General features: G+C 32.6%; 2 protein-coding genes across 7 annotated transcripts; one reads left to right on the top strand and one right to left on the bottom strand.

The window, feature by feature from the left end:
• Positions 1-6,703: 6,703 nt before the first annotated feature.
• LOC102630155 (uncharacterized) lies at positions 6,704-13,835 on the top strand. Its single transcript, XM_006480549.4, has 11 exons — positions 6,704-7,326; positions 7,650-7,967; positions 8,058-8,166; positions 8,254-8,347; positions 10,392-10,479; positions 10,576-10,659; positions 11,526-11,622; positions 11,710-11,797; positions 11,987-12,092; positions 12,199-12,291; positions 12,938-13,835. The coding sequence occupies exons 1-11, from the start codon at positions 7,156-7,158 to the stop codon at positions 13,334-13,336; spliced, it is 1,647 nt and encodes a 548-aa protein (XP_006480612.1). The 5' UTR covers positions 6,704-7,155; the 3' UTR covers positions 13,337-13,835.
• Positions 13,836-13,955: 120 nt separating this feature from the next.
• LOC102629301 (uncharacterized) lies at positions 13,956-18,615 on the bottom strand. Of its 6 annotated transcripts, none has more exons than XM_052443124.1 (10): positions 18,458-18,476; positions 18,210-18,283; positions 17,585-17,687; positions 16,759-17,253; positions 16,051-16,225; positions 15,310-15,598; positions 15,019-15,091; positions 14,860-14,950; positions 14,700-14,779; positions 13,956-14,490 (listed from the first exon to the last, which is right to left on the bottom strand). In XM_052443124.1, the coding sequence occupies exons 4-10, from the start codon at positions 17,125-17,127 to the stop codon at positions 14,242-14,244; spliced, it is 1,326 nt and encodes a 441-aa protein (XP_052299084.1). In that variant the 5' UTR covers positions 17,128-17,253; positions 17,585-17,687; positions 18,210-18,283; positions 18,458-18,476; the 3' UTR covers positions 13,956-14,241. The 6 variants fall into 6 exon arrangements, with proteins under 6 accessions (XP_052299084.1, XP_052299083.1, XP_006480608.1 ...); XM_052443123.1 differs by having other exon boundaries at positions 17,588-17,687; XM_006480545.4 differs by lacking the exon at positions 17,585-17,687 and having other exon boundaries at positions 18,458-18,612.
• Positions 18,616-18,881: the final 266 nt, after the last annotated feature.

Below are 18,881 nucleotides of genomic sequence, written 5' to 3'. Positions count from 1 at the left end.
TAAAATATTTTTCTTATTACATGATTTTTATCTCCACAAATCTAAACTCTTATAATTTAATTTAAAAAATATTTTAATTAAAATTTAAAATATAAATACAAATTATGAAATGGGTGCGTAGAGTGTCTCTTAAAATATTTAATTGAATTTCCATTCAAAATAAGAAATGAATTAATTTACCTTTAGTTATTCAGGTAATTTCATTTAAAAATCAGTTTTATGAGAAACTTTGAAGGGGTGTCAAAAGGCTTACTCTAAGGCTCCATTTGATGCAATTTATTGGATAGAACTTATACCAATAACTTGTTTTGACAAAAAAGGTTGTCAGTTAAAAAAGTTCTTTTAAACTATTAGATTGTTTGATTCTACACAATTAAAAGTACTTTTGTATAATTAAATTACCAAAGAGGATATGAAAAACGTTTGTATCATAATTATACAATTTGTAACAAATGCATCCAAGCTATCAATTAATAAGAAAAAATTAGTTCAACCATTTCTTCAATGTTCAAAATTAAAGCACATCGATAATATATTCCTCTAAATAAATAATAATATCCAAATTAAAATGTTAATCAATAACATAACTGAAATGTTAATGGTGCATAAGAAGTGTTGCAATTTGATCATGTTCTTGGTCCGTTTCATGTACATTAGATGAACTTCTACTTTGTTCTTCATTATTCTATTCCCTCTGATTCTCACTTTCACTTGTTGGAAGTGATTTCTCATCATTATCAAAATGTTGAAATTCTTGATTATTATCTATTTATTTTCTTATAAAATCATGAAGAATCATTGAAGCAATCACAATTTTCACTTGGTTACCAAAAGGAAACTAGACATTTGGCGCAAAATTTTCTATTTATTTTTCCAAACACCAAAAGTCATCTCAATTGTGCACAATGGCGGCGCCACATTAGGACTAGGGGGCTGAAGCCCCTCTTAACTTTTTAAAATTTACAAATTTAATTTGATATTTGTCTCATTTTTAATTTGATTTATCATAAAGCCCCTATTAAAATTTAGAAATAACTAAAAATTTTAAAATAATGAAAATATTAAGTATTTATTTTTACACTTCCAACCCACAAAGGAACATTGTTATTTTGAAATTTGTTGAGTCCTAACTCTCCTCACACGAAAAAATATAAATTACTTCACCTTACTGAGTTTATCCAAATGATTTTTCTTCAATAAATCTTATGGCACTTAAAATTCGACTTGGTGTCTACATTATGGAGGTGTGTTCTAATAAAAAAATGTTTGAAAATTGAAAGGATAAGGTAATAAGAAAAATAGTTGATACTAAAAAGGATAAATTATATTCATTAATTTATTTAGTGATAATATTAGTATTGATTTTACTAATTGTCATAAATACAGTAAAAAAAAATGTATTTTTAGCTATGAATTTTATGAAAAATCGTCTATAAAATCATATGATAGATCAATAATTGAGTGATATTATTGTTGTATATATAGAAAAAGATTTATTTTGTATTCTTGATTATAAGGTTATTTTTCAACGTCTTTAACATATGAAAACATGTCGAGATCAATTATAAATATATTGAATTGAATATATTAATGATTTTTTTTTTGTATTTTTTACTTGTCGATCTTTTTTCAATTACATTGTTATTTAGCCTTAGCCCCTACTAGATTAAATTCCTGGCACCGCCACTAATTGTGCATATCAAGGAAGAGTGGGCATGATTAAATATTTCTTTGTTTTTTCTCTTGGTTGACTTTCACTTCGAAAATCTAGAAGATGGTATCACTCACTTTTATAAGAACCTAAATAACCCGTTATGTGATGACATCTACCATCTACCAAGTAATATTTACCTATAAAAGTACATAATTCTACATTGAAAAAAAAAACAACCTTATCTAGAAATGTAACATAAATAGTATTTTTTAACTAACTTGCGGGTGGCTGAGGAGAGTACAAATTCTCCTTACATAAGCATATTATGGGCAGTGCCTTCCCATCCAACTCGTGTAAATGTAAAATACATATTAAAATGACATGCAACCATCATATTTTGGATAAGAATCCCTTTTCATCCAATATACATTATTTGCTTCCATGTAAGCACTATAAGTAATATATGTGTCCCATCAATTACCCCAATATAGTATTTAAAAGATGGCCAATATCGTTCATCATCCCTATTTTTTTGGGGAATTCTTTTAAATTATGGGTCTGATAGTTTCAGAAAATCAACAGCCATATGACAAGCATTATCTAACACTATTTCGAATCACCTTAATATAGTTTCACCAGAATGTTGAAATCTTTCTTGAACTATTCTATTCTCAAATAAATGATCTAATGTGATAAAAAAACATAGCTACTGTCTAAATTATAAATACATGTTTGCCTCTTTTAAGGCCATATGATTCACTCAAAACTTTACATCATTAAATACATGTTTTTCCATTCTAAATTGTTGTTGACATCTATCTTTATGTATATTTAGCACCTCTAATACAAAAGAATGTCCTAAATGAGGTGATGTTCTACATGGTTCCTTTAAACTACATTTAATAAAATGATTGACATGTAATGCAACTCCAGTTTGTACTGTTTGTCATCATTTGTATCCAGCATCATTTTCATCAATGTAATTTTGTTCATTATTATCGTCATTTTCTAGAAATTCCATATCTATACACACGTATATAATAAAAATTATTATTATTTGAAAAGAAAAGAACAATAACCATATCATAACTTAAAATCAAATAAAAGGGAAATTATCACCGGTATACCCTTAAATGTCACCGGTATCAAACATACTACAATACTTTTCGCTTATATCACTCGTATACCCTAAGTTGACAAAAGAGTTCTGGCATCCACCTTTCCATTTACTACCATTAAGAACTTAATAGAATTTGAGCAAAATGACTATTTTACCCTTTAAACTCAAAATGAGGTAAAAAAATAATTTTGCCTTGAAAATTAATGTAAATTTTCAATACACAAAATTTTTTTTATTTTGTTATTAACAATATATTTTTTTTATTAAAAAATGAATTATTAATGGTACATATTATTAACAATTATCCATAAAAAAATTCATCTTATACCATAAAAAATTATTAACAACATATTATTTATAATTATACATATTATACCATAAAAAATTCAAGTTGGATCTTGGAGGAGTAGATCTTCAATAATTTAGGTTAAATTTTGGAGGAGTAGATTTGGTTGTAAAGTAGTTTTTTTTTTAGCAATTATTAACAATTATCTGATAAATTGGATGACATGTCATTTTTATCAAAATATATCATATGACATGTCATTTTTTACTATGTAAATGGGATGACATGTCGTTTTTAAAAAAAGATTAGATTACCCTTATGATGTCAGCGCTCGCAAACGGCAGTTAACGGATCGGTTGACGACAGAAGTGTTTTGTCAACTTAGGGTATACGAGTGATACACTTGAAAAGTGTTGTAACACGTTTGATACTGGTGTCATTTAAGGGTATATGGCTGATAATTTCCCCAAATAAAATAAAAATATCCCAATTGGTTCAAAATAATATTCTTAATACAAGAACATAAATAAAATATATTAAAGCAAACAATAATATTTAATATAAGAACAACCATAAAATAAAAGTAGAAAGATTATTTCATGAACTTCAATCACTCTATTTGAATATCACGATTCTTGATTGCAACAAACATCTCCCTATTGTCCTTCTTAAGAAAAACTTTAGTTCATTAGCTCACTTTTTATCTCATTTTTAGGCATGTTATGTAACATTTCTATTATTTCTACAATGTTATCACAATTTTCACCATTTTTAACAGGTATAGATGGTCTAATCTCTATTGCTTAACATAAGCGATCCAATTGTTTAGAGAAGCTAATTGTAGCTCCATCTCATTTTTTAATTGGTAATTTTCTTGTCCTTTCATTATCATGTGTATATGGTATAAGAGTACCATTATCAATGTCAGTCTCAATATTCTTTAACCCATCAAAATTATTTGACTCAATATTGACATTCTCTTCCTAAAAATATGTATTATTACCTTCACCAACACATTCGTTAGAAGGTCCATCCTCACCATCATTTGGTACAAAATAGATGGCGCATATAATCCTTCCCCTGTAGTAGCAACATTTTTAAGCAAAATTTCTAGTTGGTCAACATTTCTCAAGCCTTTATAACAAAATTTAATTACTTTAGAAATCTCCTACAATAATGCAAAAAGATTATATGTTAAAAATATGTCTAAATTACTCCCAAAATCATTTCCTATTACATCGTAAATAAAAATGTTAGAAAATTGCACCTTCAATTTTCTCTCCCACCATCACTGGTAGTAATTGTTTGTTTTATAGGATTCCATCCTAAATCTGTTTCATTTCTTAACAAACTTGTCCAAAGTTGCCAATCTTTTTTTTAGGATATCCCACTTGTTTTTATTCATAATCTCTACCAATCATTGAATAAAAACTTAATAATAAATTTTTTTTCACCCAATCTTATTAAAGTGACTATTTGGTCAGTTCCAACAAATGTTTCATTCACACAAATCTTAACAAAAACATCAATGGTAACATCGTCCCAATCTGCCTTTGATTTTTTTTTTCCTTTGTAACAATTGCCATTCTAGACAAAGGATATCTAATATTGTTACAAAAAAAAATATTGCACAAATAAAAGCAAAGAGGGAACAAATTTCAAACACAGATTAGCGATTGGCATGTTTGTTGACTAAGATAATAAAAAGAAAAGTGAAACATTAGCAAGTGGTGGCTATAATTCATATCGTGTAGATATACTTTAACAGTGATGAAGGAAATATTCATACCTACTACGCTCCTCACCAAAATGGTGGCTATGATTTTTCTATCAAATTGTGGCGATAATTTCTATTGCATAGGGTTTTGTATGTAATAGTAAAGTGGCAACAATCTCATTTTAAAAAAAGTGAAGTGGCGGCAATTAATTTTCTGTCAAATGGTGGCAATAATTTTTATTGTGTAGGCTTTGTATATAAATAAAGGCATTATATAATTAATGAAATGTTCTTAGGGTATTTTTGATATTATATATGTTTTGAAAAGGTTATCTAACATTTGCTCCCAAAAGCCGAAATTTTGAAATTTTAGTAAAAAACTAACCTAATACCAACAAAAATTTTAAAAATAGCTTATGAGATTAAATAAGCACTTATAATCATTAGATAAGCAATACCAAACAATTAAGAACAAAGGTAGCAATATATTCATCGATGATGCTTTTAACCTTCTTTTTAATCTATTGATAAAACCACTGTTCTATTAAAATTACATTTAAGAACAAACCCTTTCTTTTTTACTTTTTTTTATTAATTATATTTATTCCGAGGAAGCTAGTATTTTTTAATTTTGTAAAAGAAAAAACATAAGAAAACTTTAAAAAATTTATCGCTCATAAGAATTATTTATGTGAAGAATGAGGTAGGAAGACTGCAAAAGTTTTTTTTCTTGCGACTGCAAAAGATTTTTCAAAGTGAGAAAACAACTACAAGTGAATGATTCAGATAAAAACAATGTTAATTTAGAGAAGAATTGTATTTTTAATATTAAATAGATATAATTGACAAACAGATTTTAAAAAGAATATAATGAAGGGTTCTTTTAAAGCCCGTCTTGTTCTTGGGTGGTGTTCTCATTGGTCATTATTGGACCCAACAAATGATGCAATCTCTTACGAGATAGGCTTTCTAGAGTTTCAAATTTTCAATCAAAGCGCCCACTTTAAATATTCTATAGAAAGTATCTTGTTTTTTTCTTTAAAAAAAAAACGAAATAGTTTGAGAGACCAATTTCAATATAATTTTAAGGGTTGTGTTAATTTAACCATTATAATTCCTTGGGATGAGGCTAACCTTCACTCACATAAATGGTGAAAGGATTTGACTGGTATGTTATTGAATGAATATTTTAATGGAGATTATTTTAAGAGTGTTAAAATTATAAAATTCTTTTTTTCGTTTATTCTTGGTGCATCAACGAATTTTCTTTTCTTTTAAATAATTGAAAGTAAAGTAAAATAGCATTTATTTTTTGGTCTGAAATGTGAAAATGTCTAAATTTTTTTGAAGTCTAAATGTGTTTGAATAAATATATTTGATTGACTTATTTTTTTTAATTCCTGCATATAAGTGACATCTTATTTATTTTTATAAATAAAAATATTTTAAATATGAATATTTGATATTTACTCCCTTATAAATCAAAATAAAAAAGAATTAAATTTTATAATTTAAGAAATAAACATATTTCATAGAGATATTTTTAGAATATAATATTTATTTTTCATTAAAAATATTTTTTTATTCAAATAAAAATCACAATAATTTATCTTTTTATTTAAATGTAAATGTTCGAACAAATAAGTAAATTTTAAAAATATATTCCAGACTTAAAAGACATTTAATAAATAAGTCCTAATTTTGACAAGGCAAATAACATGTGTTGTGTGTGTTAATATTGTCATTAACTCAAAAACAGTACTCAAGATCCCACATTGATGAATGATTGTATATTACAGAATATGCTGTAATCACACCGTGTATATACTTTCCACCCAATCTACGCTGTCTATTTTATCTACCGTGCACCCAGGCGTACAGTATCATTTCTCAAACTATTTTTAAATCGATCAACAAAGCTAACCTTTTCACAGTTGAATCAATCTCCACGGAAAGAGAGTTCCCCTCCCTTCTCTTCTTCTCTCTTTAGTCTTTGCTTTGATTCGTAGTTTCACCGGTAACGAAATCATCACCGTCCGTTTCTGTTGACTTTATTAACCCGAAAGTCAAACTTCTATAATTAATGAAACAAAAATTAAAAAAAAAAAAAAAACCACCCTTCAACGTTCACAAATCACAATAACAATCGCATAAGCCGCAAACCACAGGATCCAAGCCCATCCGTTGATCCGGCACCTGCTGCAGCCTGCCATTGAAGAGAGAAGACCCAGAACAGCGCAAAGCAACAAAAGTAAAAACAAAACACACTCTCACGAATCCTCTTTCGAGGAGGAGAAAAAAATAATCAAAATCAAAATCATAAAACCCTAGTGTCATGATCACATGCTCTCGGGTCTATCGTAAGAGAAGAAACAACCATGATCAACACGGCCAACGGAATGATTTCGCAATCGTCTTCATCGGCAAACGCGCAGTCTCCGGGTCTTAAGACCTATTTCAAAACCCCAGAAGGAAGGTATAAGCTTCACTATGAAAAGACCTACCCTTCAGGTCTCCTCCACTACGCACACGGAAAAACTGTCACTCAGGTACTTCAAATATTTTTTAAAATTTTTTTATTCTTTTAGAAATTTTTTTGAAGTACCCAGTATGTGAAATCGGTTTCTGGATGTATTCCTTTGGTGAATATTGAACCTTTTCACGTTGTTGTTAATACCCATTTGTCAATCTCTGATATATAGGCAATTTTCGTTGCGTCAATCGGTTTTTGTTTCTCAATTTTCACTGGGTAAATTTGAACAATTTGTGACCACATTATAAAGTTTTTTGAACACCAGTGCTTTTAGTCAATTATATATGTTTCCACGACATCAGAATTTAGAGCAAATTTTGGTTGGATTTGATTGCACAGGCTACCCTTGCTCACCTCAAGGAAAAGCCAGCTCCATCAACACCGACTGCCCCACCTTCAAGCTTTAGTGCCAGCAGTGGGGTGGTTCGGTCAGCTGCAGCAAAGCTTTTGGGCACAGGGAATGGGAGTCGTACACTTGGTTTTGGTGGAGGCAATGGGGGAAGTAAAAGCATTAGTGGTAGCAGTAGGATTGGTTCATTGGGTGCTTCAAGTTCAAGTACTTCCATGACTAATACAAATTTTGATGGCAAAGGGACTTACATAATTTTCAATGTTGGGGATGCAATCTTTATAAGTGATTTGAATTCTCAAGATAAGGTAATCCAGTGATGTGTGGTTTTTAGTTTGAATAATTACTGTGTATTTTGGTTTGTATATGAAAGTTTCATTGTTTTTTGTTGAATGTAGGATCCAATAAAATCTATTCATTTCAGTAATTCAAATCCAGTGTGCCATGCATTTGATCAGGATCCCAAGGATGGGCATGACTTGCTTATTGGGTTGAACTCTGGTGATGGTAATATTTTAACTTGAATCTGACTTACAAGTTTGATTGGAGAGGTCAAACTTTTCAAATTTATTTGTTCTTTGTGTATTATTGTAGTCTACTCCGTGTCACTGAGACAGCAATTACAGGACGTTGGAAAGAAGCTTGTTGGGGCGCACCACTACAACAAAGATGGTTCTGTTAACAACAGGCAAGACGTCTCTTATGATACTCACTATGCATCTTTTTTGTTTTTATTTTTGTTTGTGTTTACTCAGTACGCTTGTTTGTATTGATTTCTCTTCTGAATGGAATATTGGGATCATGGGATATTGCTTAAGTTTTGCAGAGTTGCATGAGATGGTTTTATGATTATGAGTGGTCTTTATTGGGTTTTTTTGTTTAACTACTGTAATACATGCTTGAGAGTATACTGTTGAGAGACATCAAAGTCTGTCTAAAAATATTAAGGAATAGCATTTAGGCTTTCTTCAAGAATAACTAAATTTATTTATCATAAATTTTGAACATATTAGAGATAGATTAAGAATAACTTAAAATTGTTTAGGCTATATAGCCTGGTTGCTTAGGTGAGATGATGTTTTTCGACCTTCAAATTACATAGTTTAGATTAAGAATAACTGAAAATTGCTTAGGCTATATGTCCTGGTTGCTGAGGCGAGATGATTTTTTTGACCCTTCAAATTACGTAGTTCTTTATCAGACTTGCTTCGGCAGCATATTGTGATATAAATTAGGAAGAAGTTATTTTTTTTTCTCTACTTTGCCTTCAGTTCACAAATTTAGGATCATGGTTTTAATTAAGGGTGTCGATTCATGTAATTGTGTTGCGTTTGTGTTGTGTCTTATTTGTTTCATGTCAAATTTAAGCAAAAATGGATATGACCTACTTATTAATTATGTTGAAACGTTAAAACACAGATATTATCCGTTTATTAATTATGTTAATCATGTCAAACTATTTAACATATTTACTACAAAAAAAAAATAATTTAAAAAATAAAAAATATGTCCATACTATTATTAAGAATAGATCATAAATAAGTTAACATGACATGAATATGACATGAATAAGTTTATAACAAAATATAGATATGATGTAAATAATTAATTTAATGTTCAGCATATATATTGGTTGATTTTTTCAATAATATTATCACATACTAATTGATACTCGTGTTATAAATGTGTAATCGTGTTGAGGTGGTCCAACATAGATGCGACATGGTTATTTATCGTGTCAACCCATTTATTAATTGTGTAAATAGTTGTCAACATGAATACAGAAAAGTCGTGTCGTAACCCATTTTGCCATCTCTATTTTTAATTGAAATCACAAGACTATGACTCTGTTAAACATAGATGGTTCGAGTATTAGGTGAAAATTCTGTGGCAGTATAGTGGGAAAGATGTTTCAAATGGTCATGCTAATTCCTCCTATGTAAAAAATGAGGCTGTGTCCCTGTTATTTTGGCATCATTAATGAATTTTTACTCATAAAAAATAAAAATAAAAATAAAAATTCTATGTCAAATGACTGTGATCATTAAATTATTTCTTAATCTTTCAAGAAATAGTTTGATTTCCAGAATTTTAGGTAACCTGCCAACAATTTGAGTAGCGCTTTCAAGAGTTTCAAGAGGTGCAATTTATAAAGGAGATGGAAGATAAAAGTTCTGCGTTGATGTTTGATCTGATGAACACTTCAGTTTGTGGTTATATATTTACTTTCTTGTTGGGGGTGGGGGTGTTTTGTTCTAGACTTGTGAATTGTTCTTTATTTTCTATAATCATTATTGCGATTTCAATAGTCTAATAATGGATATCTATCACCCTACTTAGGGACTTGAAAAAGAAAAATGGGAAAAAGGAAAAAAAAATTATGCTTGTTTATTGGATTGTAAATGATTAACAATAAAGATGTAATGCTGAGTTCTCTCGAATGCCTACTAAGACTCTTTAACCCTTGTTGTCTAGGTTCTGGCTATATATTCTTAGTGAAGCTCAGTGCCTGAGTTTGGAAAAATATTTAGTCTGGGCTCGAAACTGTTAGTTGGATTTTGTCAGTGTTCTTTGTTTTTTATGTTAAACTGTCCCTTGACTGATCTGAGTGAGTTCAGAAAACAAAAATATTTTCTAATTCATAGTTTAAATTTTTGGTGTTGTATAAGAACATTATATATTCTATACTCAATGCACTTGGAACCAATTCGATTAACTCTTGTTTCCAACAGTCGTTGTACTAGTGTCACGTGGGTTCCTGGAGGCGATGGTGCTTTTGTTGTTGGTCATGCCGATGGGAATTTATATGTGTATGAAAAGGTAAGCCTTAAATATCAAGAAAAATATTTTCTACTTCCTAATATTCATTTTCCATGTGTTGCATAATATGATTGTGCTTTTGCCTTCTATCTTTAGAGCAAGGATGGTGCTGGTGATTCTTCATTCCCTGTTATCAAAGATCAAACCCAATTTTCAGTTGCACATCCACGTTACAGCAAGGTACTGGAGTCAACGTTGTATAAATCTTCTGGATATGATTCTTTTTTCCCCCCCTTTTCCTTTTTCCTTTTTCTCAATTTGCATTTAAGAGTTTATACTCTCTGGAAGCAATTGACTGTTGTTCTTTCATTAGTTAGGCTTTGTAGCTCTTTCCTTAATTTGATCCTTCTATATGTTTGGCTCTGCATAGTCCTGTTTAAAGTAGGATGAGGCATTGCAGTGTGCAGCTTCTTTGTTGTTGAGGCTAATTTTGTTTAGATTTACAGCAGGGAACAGAATCTATTAGTCTTGGAAAAGCTACATTAATTGTGATGTTTCAGATAGACCCCTTTCGGTGGGTTTTTTCCCTTTTGGCTTTCCTCTTTCTCATCCAAGAAAATACTCACTGTACACCTGGATAAAAGTTCAGTGGTTCCATTCGGTTGCCTCCTTACTTTTCTTTTTTTCTTTTTGGTTATCCTATATGATAGCCTTTTCAATTCGCATTTGCTCTCTCTCTCTCTCTCTCTGTGTCTCGCTGTGTGTGATCGCATGCATGTATGAGCTTTAACTTTGTCTAAAAAATCATTTGATAAATCTCTGGTTTCAGCCTCATGATATGGGCTGGGACCTTCTCCTGCTGTAATTAGCAGACATTGTGCATCTACTTGTTTTGACTGATCCACTCTCTATCAAATTTATCTTTTCGATTATGTTTTCTAAGTGAAATGACTGTATGTATAGAATTTTAATTCTGTTTCTGTATCAGTAAATTCATTTTAAGCATTTTCATGCGGGTTATGGTTCAATAATCATATTTTATAACCCTGAACACATTAGATTAATTGACATAAATATCTTGTTCACCTTGTGCTATTCTTATGCAGAGCAACCCTATTGCCAGATGGCATATCTGCCAAGGTTCAATTAATAGCATTGCTTTCTCTACTGATGGTACCTACTTAGCGACTGTTGGAAGAGATGGTATAATGTTGACCTAATGACATTGATATCTTATGGACGCTCATCTTTAGATATTTTGTATGAGCTCAAGTTTTTCTCTAAGTGTAGGTTATCTACGAGTTTTTGACTATTCAAAAGAACAATTGATTTGTGGTGGCAAAAGCTATTATGGTGCTCTATTATGTTGTGCTTGGAGGTAAAAATCTTTTCTATAACCCTAGCTATTCAGTACTTTTTAAACTAATTTCTTTCTGAATCACAATTTTGTTTCTTTATCTAAACTTTATGTTCTATAACTCTATTGGCTTTTATAATATTATCTTCTTGGAGAACATAGGAGGCATATTATATTCTAACAACTAAGTGACTAAGTGCTGTTAAACAGCATGGATGGCAAATACATTCTGACTGGTGGTGAAGATGATCTAGTTCAAGTTTGGAGTATGGAAGATCGCAAGGTTGTTGCTTGGGGTGAGGGGCACAATTCGTGGGTAAGATTTTTATCAGATAATCTCAGATTCATTGATAGTTTAATGCATGTCACATTCATCTTACTTCGTTCTTACTGGAATAGTTCTTGCTGGATGGTATTGGCAGGTTAGTGGTGTAGCTTTTGATTCATATTGGTCTCAGCCAAATTCAGATGGCACAGCGGAGACGGTCATGTACCGGTTTGGTTCTGTTGGTCAGGTATGTGATTGGAAGTATCAGCCTGGTTAAATTTGTAGATAAGATGTTGGGATTCTTATTTATGAATGGTCCAATTACTCCCGCTGCTGCTTACAGAGAAATATACATATTGTTGAATGATTTTGCTCAAAAGCTTCATCCCTGAAACTACGTCGTTTGAGGGATCTTGAAATGAATACTCTTGTAAGAATTTCAAGTTAGCCTTAGAAAAGTACAAGATGGGATTTCGGTCTTTGGGTGGTTTGCATTTGCCAGGCTTCTGTTCCTGCTTGTTCTAGTAAAACTTTATCATGAAAACCATACGGAATGAAGTTAAAACAAGGGAACCAAGATAAAATTGGGTGAGGTTTTTTCTTTTTCCGATATTTGCCCCATATCTACCATGCAAAGTTTATGGTTGAAAAGAAGGCTCAAACAATTGACATTTTGACCTTTGATCAGAGTAAGAGTAATATTGTAGTATATCAGTTCAGCATTTTGCACTTCTACCTCCATTCACCAGTAGTATGCTTAATTGTTTGTGAGCAGGACAAAGAAAATGATAAACTTAAGTATTGCTTTCCTTAAAATCACCTTTGTGCTTCGAATCTTTGTACAATCATATCTAGCCATTGTTGCAACTTATCTATTTGTGATTTGGGAACAGGACACAAGGTTGCTTCTGTGGGACCTGGAAATGGATGAGATTGTAGTGCCATTGCGCCGAGGTCCTCTTGGAGGGTCCCCCACATTCAGTACTGGGAGCCAGTCAGCCCACTGGGATAATGTTTGCCCAGTGGGTACTCTGCAACCTGCTCCAAGCATGCGAGATGTTCCAAAGTTGTCTCCACTTGTTGCTCACCGGGTTCACACTGAACCCCTTTCTGGTTTGATATTCACCCAGGAATCTGTTCTTACTGTTTGTCGAGAAGGGCACATAAAAATCTGGATGAGACCGGGCGTGGCTGAAAGTCAATCTAGCAGCTCTGAAACTGTGTTAAGTACCAGTTCAAAGGATAAGCCATTGCTGTCAAGCAAGGTTGTCACCTCTAGTTACAGGCAATAGCAAACTGTCAATCATATGCGAGGCAAACGAAGCTGTTTTTGTCACGGTGTTGCATTTCTATTGCTAGCAAGGTCGTTCATCTCTTTTCATCCAGTTGGTTTTCTCAGGCTTAACATGGGGTGAAACATAATCTGGTGCAGTTAGATTAGCCAACTGGTTCCATTGTATATTCAAGGTAAAAAATGCCGTTGATGGCACTTAGATGTTGGGAGGAAAAGAGAACTTCCATTGTAAGTAAAAAAAGGGGGGAAAAAAGTGGGCTGTCGCTAGAATATATTTGAACGACAGTTACAGGAATAATGTGAAATTACTCCTTTTAAGATATCACTTTGAGGTGCATTCATTGATTCAAGTGATTATTTATTCTACTGGCAATGCATTGTTACAATTACCATATAATTTTTGTTTCGTACGTTAAGACTGGCAGATTTTAGATAACTTTAGCCTTGTGAACATTGTTATTTAGTGTTTTTATGGAAATTTCATTGAGTTTGTGATATCTTTAATTCAATCGCTTCTATTATGTTTCCTCGCTGTTGTATCTTTATCAACATCAATTGGATAGCTTTATGCTTACAGTACTAGGTGTACAGAAAAATAATGCAAACACAAATGAAAATTGGTTCAAAATTTTGTTCCATCTTTTTTAGGGGGAAAAAACATCTTATTACAATTCAAAAACATCATAACGTACCCATATACAATTCCATTCCAATAAGTTCCGAAGAAGATAAAGAACACAAGAAGCTGGAATCCAGGAGATGAAACATAGATACACGACATATCAACTAATGGAGAAGACACTGTACACAAAAACATACAACTAACATAAGTGATGCAGTTTCTATACAGCCAAAAAAAGCATCATCTCTCATTGATACACCGAAAAGTTGTCAACGGTCATGTCAGCTGCCCCATGTGCTTTCTGAGTCTCTTACTTCAGATTCAAGGTGCAGAGATTCTGTCGGGGTTTGACGAGTGGTTGAAGAAAGTTGATCTGGTTGCGTCGATTCCCCAGTAACAGGCTGGTGCCTTGACTGAGCTTGCCATCTTCTCCTCCGCAAAGCGTCAGTGAGAATAGAAGTTCCAGCCATTGTGATTCCAAACCCAGCAAATGTGGACAGCAGAACAACTATGACAGCCTGCATGTGAAGCTGTGGATTTCCCACAAACACACAAAATTCACATCATAATTTTACAAGAAGCGGGTATTGAAAACAACATTTACATACTCCTAACCACATCATTGTTTTATTATTTGATTGTTTAGTTTAACAAGCGGAGTACTTAGATATATTTCCTAAGTGGAGTCAACGAGACATAATATATACTGAAATAGTTATTGTGAGCGGAGGTCCCTTACCAAAGAATAAAAAAGATGGGCAGAGAGAACCACCAGTCCAAATTGAATAAATGCATAAAGCCAGATAAAACTTTTCCTGACTGAACACAAACTTAAAAGGGTCAATACTGATAGCTAACTCCACACTCCATCTAAATTAAAAATATGAACTCAATCCTACCCATAGTTGTTGCTGTCGTAGAGGCGAGAAGACCCAATATGCATGAAAATGGAAGAGAGATGGCAATTGCACCAGACTTCATTTTTCCAACCTGTCAAGTTGACTGTTAACAACTACGACAATCTTGAAAGAGCAGCATGCAGAAGATTCCAAACTTACCAGAAGTTCCTCAAGAAAACAAAAGTAAGCAAGCATGCTGACAATGACAAGAATTGGAACATCCTGCCAGACCCTGACAAATTTGAATAAACAACCTTTAGATAGGACATTTTAACGAGATCCAAAATAGAAATCTAAATCCCATGGCCTCAATTGCTTGCCAAGATTACTTTCGAATAAAACGACTAATAATATTCAATATTTTAAAAAATACGGAAATACTACATAAAACAAGTAGAGAAGCTAAGGATGTTATTCAATGCAGCCATTAAAGGTAGGTTTCAGGCTTGCCTGTATCGAGTAACCTGAGCTCCACTGTCTGGCAAACTACTGGCCTGGACATTTTGAAGGCGTAAAAGGGTAACAGGTAGGTTTTCGACTTCTTGCTTGCACACCTCACATGTTTTGTTCCCTTTGATACTAAACCATTTTACAGCACACTCTCGATGGGCAAATGCAAGTTCGCCTTTGCAGCCGCATTCCATCTTGAGTGCATCAAACCCCTCTCCCAGTTCAATGAAGCAGATTCTGCAAACGGCTTCTTCTTCAGGAATATCTTCGCCACCATCATCCTTTTTATCTGAACAATAAGACTAAGATAAGGCATAGGTTGGTTATTGCAAGTTAAAAAACATAAATAAAATTTGCTGCTGAAAACCAAATATGCAGCCGTATGGTAATACCCCAGTATTCAGGATTATTCCATAGAAAATTTCAGGTTAGATCACTAAGAAAATTGATGAAACCAAAATATTACAAATAACTTGAAAGAATTAAAATGATTTAATTGCCTAAATATTAGCCAGTTTATACAGCCAAAATTTACTTCTACTCTCAATTTCATTCAAGCCAAATGCACCTGGAATTTAAGAAAAAGCTATATTGATTTATTTTCAGTATTATAAGTTTCTTGCACTGCACTTTAACTCAAATTTTTTAAATATTGAAATTTTCTATTATAGTCTTCATTTCCCTTGATTTTGGGGATGTGGAAATTATAGAATGAAGAGAAAATATGGGAGTAAAGTTTACCAGTAGTATTTGAAGGAAATGTGTTTGATGATGTGGTCCCACTACCCTCAGCCACTCGTGGAGTGGTAGGAATAACACGGAATACACCACCTAAAGAATCCATCTGCCTTATGCTTCCATCTTTGTTGAGCAAAGGGACTGAACGTGAACGATGAATAGGTAGTGGAGCTCCTTTCTGTCAACAGATAATTCTATAAGAATTTAGAGGAATGAAAAAGCCCCTTACATGTTATAATTGTTTAATACAAATGTAGTATGAATGCAGATGTCAAGTCCTCATAATAAACATATATAGGAGTCAAAACTGAAATCAAATTGATGCAGGAAATTCCCACAGATTTTCCCTCTACTTAAAACTACTTCTGCTGCACAAGTCAATTCCAATGCATCAACTTGAACTTAGCTTATTAGACCCCCATAGACATTGAAATGCCAATAAGTGGTAATGAAGAGGTTGAGGGGAAGTCAGAGAACCCTTTCATTTGTGGATTCATTACCAAATGAAGGTTCTTGACAAGGTGAAATGGACACAATTAAATAGGATTTTGCTTTACTCAGAATTTTAGTATTTCTTCGAAAGCAACAGACGTTACTACCAAACTAGTATCCACGTTCTATAGCATCAAGCACTGCTAGTGTGCTTAATAGTCAACAAAAGTACTGAATACATAAATAAAATTTTCAAGCTAATATTGGGTCAGTACTCACAGCAGAATTCAGTAGATCAGTTGTTAGTCCCCCATGTGTAGACTCTGGATTCGAGTGAGAAACAGGGGTAACAGGAAAAGATGATGTTTTCTTCATTCTGGGTGTGAGGAGCTTTGTAAGCGATGATGCCCTTGCAATCCGAGGCTTCTCCCTTGTCTCTGTAAATGAACTTCCTAGTGCCAAGATTGCAGCCTTTTCAATATCTGAAGTAGTATTACGATATTTGAAACTTAGCTTTGGAAGGAGGCTTTTAAAGGTTGTTTTACTTTTTGATGAAGAAGGAACAGGGAAATCATTTATTTTGCCAAAACGAGGACTAGGCATGGGAGAAAAATTAACTCTTCTTGAAGTAGTTGGTGTTGAAGGCATGTCTATTCTCACAAAACCCTCATCCACTTCCTCAATTGTTCTCGATGGTATGTTTAAGACAAGATCGTGCTGTCTCTGTGGTTGACTAGGTGAGGTTACTTCAACTATTTCAGTTGCATTTTCAACCTACAAAGAAGTTTAACCTACATTAGCAGGAATACAAAGATTAAACTTCTGTAATGTAAAAAAATAATCCCCAAGTTAAAGCACAGCCACATAACCATCACACAAGCTCACAGCATCCAATAATTTATGAGATACCGACAAATAAATACTAGAAAATTAGCATCATCGGCTACGTCTAATTTGCATTCATGAGTCAGAGTAAAATTACTGCAAGCACTAGGGTCAGGTTAATACTTAGGTAAAAGGATGGACAGGTCTACAAATATTTTACCGAACAAATAAAATGAGAAAGCAGAAATCTTAAATAAATTGAACAAAGGCTCTTAAATACAACGGCTGTGTAACTTGTAGCCGTCAAGCTTGGCAAGAGTCATATGGGCATCCACATCGCACGAGTGAATATGTTCCAAGGGGATAGCTTAATCAGGTAGATCCTGTACAATGGAGCAACAGATCTAGAGATAAATTTACTGATGGCATTTATGAGTGAGTAAAGTCACAAAATTTCCTGGATTTAAAACAGAAAATTATAATTCCCTAACCCACCGTCCCACCCAAACAAATAAAATAAATAAAAAATAAGTCAAAGGAATAGCGTTGGCAGATTTGGGAGCCCTATGGCTATGATTTGTTTCGGTTAGCTAGAGTTTATTCTTCTTATTTTCATGAGATCAAACAGTTTTTTAGATGTAGCATACATTAAAAATTATATTTAAAAGCTCAAGCTTTAATTCTGAGATTCAATAAAGTATAAACAGATGTCTTTAAGTAGCCTTCTTAATTACTGAATGCAAAAAATTGAAAAGCTAATAATTGTCAATATAAACTTTTTAAAAAGCTTCAAACAAAAACATAACCAATTCAAGTAAAGGAGTCGAAACAACAAAGCAAAGACTACTTTAAACAAAGAGCAAATATAGAACAATTAAAAATTTTGTAAAAAAAAAAAATAGTACCCTTTGAAGCTGAGGCTCAGCAGCAATGTGGGAAGCTGCTTGTTCATCATCATTCACAGGTACTGGTTCTTCTTCTTCATTTGCCATATTTTTTAAAATAAAAATAATTTTAAAACTGTCCAAAAAATGGATGTTGGAGATAACAGCAAATATTAACAGAAACCCTGTTTGGTACCGCAAAATCTCTACTTTCTAAACAGCTTAGAATCTGGAAGTGAAAAGTAAGTGGTAGTGTTGGAAGCAAGTACCAAGAGAGATCATACGTGGACAAGTTTCAGCTGAGAAACACAAGACACAAGATGAAGGTGACAATTGGCAAATAACACTTTCTCTTGTCATGGCCGCAGTTTTGTAGTTTTAGAATTTAGACTGGCTGGCTGGTTTACGATGTCGATAATTCATAATCATCTAAATCTATTAGATTAGAGTAATTAGCATCCATGTCCCTAGTTTGTCTAAATTTCCTAATTAAGACATAGTTTTCTCATTTGTGTCATATAGGTCTATTTATTTTCTTCTTTTGTCTTTCCTAAAAGGTTTTGCTCAAATTCGCGTCAGCATGGATGCAGAACGCAATCATGGTCCATTTCTATATATCTATAAGAAAATAACTTCAATACAACCTACTTTGGTTAAAATTAGATGTAGTAATTTAGTTTGGTGGGTCATGCC

This window comes from Citrus sinensis, chromosome 6 (genome assembly GCF_022201045.2).
Source record: "Citrus sinensis cultivar Valencia sweet orange chromosome 6, DVS_A1.0, whole genome shotgun sequence".
Lineage (NCBI taxonomy): Eukaryota > Viridiplantae > Streptophyta > Magnoliopsida > Sapindales > Rutaceae > Citrus > Citrus sinensis.
The sequence above is the reverse complement of the archived record's forward strand: the minus strand, read 5'-3'. Positions and strand labels throughout refer to the sequence as shown.

Coding starts and splice junctions, on each gene's coding strand:
- LOC102630155 (XM_006480549.4), top strand. CDS start 7,156: ATGATCAACACGGCCAACGGAATGATTTCGCAATCGTCTTCATCGGCA. Junction 7,968..8,057: donor ATTTGAATTCTCAAGATAAG/GTAATCCAGTGA, acceptor TGTTGAATGTAG/GATCCAATAAAATCTATTCA. Junction 8,348..10,391: donor GATGGTTCTGTTAACAACAG/GCAAGACGTCTC, acceptor TGTTTCCAACAG/TCGTTGTACTAGTGTCACGT.
- LOC102629301 (XM_006480545.4), bottom strand. CDS start 18,548: ATGACAAGAGAAAGTGTTATTTGCCAATTGTCACCTTCATCTTGTGTC. Junction 17,254..18,209: donor CTGAGCCTCAGCTTCAAAGG/GTACTATTTTTT, acceptor ACTTCTTTGTAG/GTTGAAAATGCAACTGAAAT. Junction 14,491..14,699: donor CCCATCTTTTTTATTCTTTG/GTAAGGGACCTC, acceptor GGAAATCCACAG/CTTCACATGCAGGCTGTCAT.